We start from the raw sequence: 2,337 nt of genomic DNA on the forward strand, positions 1-2,337 counted from the left end.
CGTGACATTTTGATAACTCCAGTGTCAACGGTAGCATCGGAGCAAGCTTTTAGCGCAAGCGACCGAATTCTTGACGAAAAGAGAAGCAGAATGCATCTAGATATCTTGGAGGGACTAATGTATGTTAAAGACTGAGAAGATGCTAGAAGACAAAAACAACAATACACAGATGATTCGATGCAAGAATATTTTTCTAACTTAAAAATAACAGAATCTTCTAGAAACACTTAGGTTTGTAATTTACTATTCCTAGCTACTGCACTCTTTTTTCCTTCGCTAAGGTTTTGTCCCGATCTCCCCACGGGTTTTACTTAGCAAGGTTTTTAACGAGGCTGTCATTTATGTGTACTCCTATTACATCAATTTAATAAAATCACATCTTTTGGGGCATATGATATATATATTTTAATTAAATTTTAAAAAAATACAATAGCCGGGGCCGGCCCGTGAAGGGCCTAGACCCAGGCCCGGCCTTGGCCCTTATGGACTAGGGCCAAGGGCTTGGACCGGGCCTGAGTTTTTTTCTCAGGCCCGGCCCAGGCCCTTAATGGGCCTGGTGTCAAGCGTGCCGTGCCAGCCCGGCACGGCATGTTGACACCTCTACTGACCAAGTTGAAGGAATCCTATTAGATAATCCAAGTTTGATTAAATGAAGAGCTATGCTGATAGAAGGCGACTTTGTCTTATTAAGAGTTTCATCGTGCAAAGGGATCACTCGTTTTGGTATGAAAGGGAAACTTGCGTCAAGATACATTGGACCATTCCAAATCGTGCAACGAGTCGGTGTCGTTGCTTATCGCCTCGCCTTACCTCCTGAGTTATCTCACGTGCACAATGTGTTCCATGTTTCTATACTTCGCGAGTGTAAACCCGATCCGGAAGCTATTGTGCAATGGTACGACGTGCCGATCCAGTATGACACGACTTACGAGGAAGCACCAATTCAGATTCTCGACGGGAAGATGAAGAGTTTACGCCGTCATGAGATACCATTAGTGAAAGTGTTGTGGCAACACTATGGTGTTGAGGAAGCGACGTGGGAACTAGAAGCAACGATGCAAAAGCGATATCCATACCTATTCATATTTTAAGGTAAGCTCAAATTTTGAGGATGAAATTCCTTAAGGGAGGTAGAGCTGTAGCACCCTCAAGAATTAAACATGTTTAATTATGTTAATTGTGTATATTATTATGCCTAAAACTGATTTTTTCTAATTAATCTTGTGATTAAAGATTAAGTTTTCGAGTTATTTTAAGGACTTATAAATTACTTTCAGTTTTTCAATTTTCACCCCAAAAGTTTTTGAAAATACACTTAGTTTCAATGTATTTTCTTTTATTTTTTCCTATTTCTTTTCTTTTTCCTTTTCTCTTTCCTTTTCCTTTTCTTTTCTTTCTTTTCTTTTTCTGTTTCCCCTCCTCTCCTTCCCGTGGCTGCCTAGACCAGCCCCTCTCTCTCTCTCTCTCTCTTTCTTTCTTTCTTTTTCTCTTCTCTCTCTCTTTTTCTCTTCTCTCTCTCCTCCATTTCTCCACCACCGGTCCCTTGCTCTCTTTCCCCTTTAGTCCAGTCGGCCACCGGCCATCTCTCTCTCCCCATCTCTCACTGGCGTTCTCTCTCTCTTTCTCTCACCTCTCTCTCTCTCTCTCTCCAGTTTGTTCCTGTCGAAGCAGGAAAGAAAAAAAACAAAGAAAAAACAAGAAGAGAAAAGAGAAAAAATGGCTCAATCAACTAATTTGAGGTAAAACCCCTTGAAACTCACTCTTTGAATTGAATTTTAAACTTGAGAAAGTTTGATTTTGGTTAGATTTGAATAATTTTGGGTTAGGGTTTGGATTTGAGCAATTGTTGTTAGAATTGAATTAAATTTGGAGATTTTCAGTTATTGGACTTGTTGAATTGATTGGACACTGGTTTTGATGATTTCTAGAGAATTTATTTTGAAATTGAACTTGAATTGCAGGTTTGACATTTTCCTTATTTACGCCGGTATGCTCTTGAAATTTCTTTAAAACCTTGTTTTTAAGCTGAAATTAAAAGGAAAACCAAACCCATGAATTGGATTTCAATTTTTAAAGAACCCTCAAACTGTTGGTTGCCGAATCGAATCCGACTGCGGAAGCGTGGTGGTTCGGGGAAGAAGCGGATCGTGTATAACAAAAATTTTCATAAAACTTTTGAGATACTCTATAGATTATATTAATTTATGCACGAATAAATTAATCTCATTAACTTATATATATCAAGAACTCAATCAGGAAAAATACCTGGAAGCCGACTCGGATGATAACTTGAGTTCTTTGACCACGAAGAGTCCTTGCTCCAATCTTTGTGTTTAG

General features: G+C 39.1%; 1 protein-coding gene across 1 annotated transcript; it reads left to right on the plus strand.

The window, feature by feature from the left end:
- Positions 1-659: 659 nt before the first annotated feature.
- Positions 660-1,091, plus strand: LOC112095344. Its single transcript, XM_024177132.1, has one exon. It carries the CDS (start codon positions 660-662, stop codon positions 1,089-1,091), a length of 432 nt encoding a protein of 143 aa, XP_024032900.1.
- The last annotated feature ends 1,246 nt before the right edge of the window (positions 1,092-2,337 follow it).

This window comes from Morus notabilis, unplaced genomic scaffold (assembly GCF_000414095.1).
Source record: "Morus notabilis unplaced genomic scaffold, ASM41409v2 Scaffold184, whole genome shotgun sequence".
NCBI lineage: Eukaryota > Viridiplantae > Streptophyta > Magnoliopsida > Rosales > Moraceae > Morus > Morus notabilis.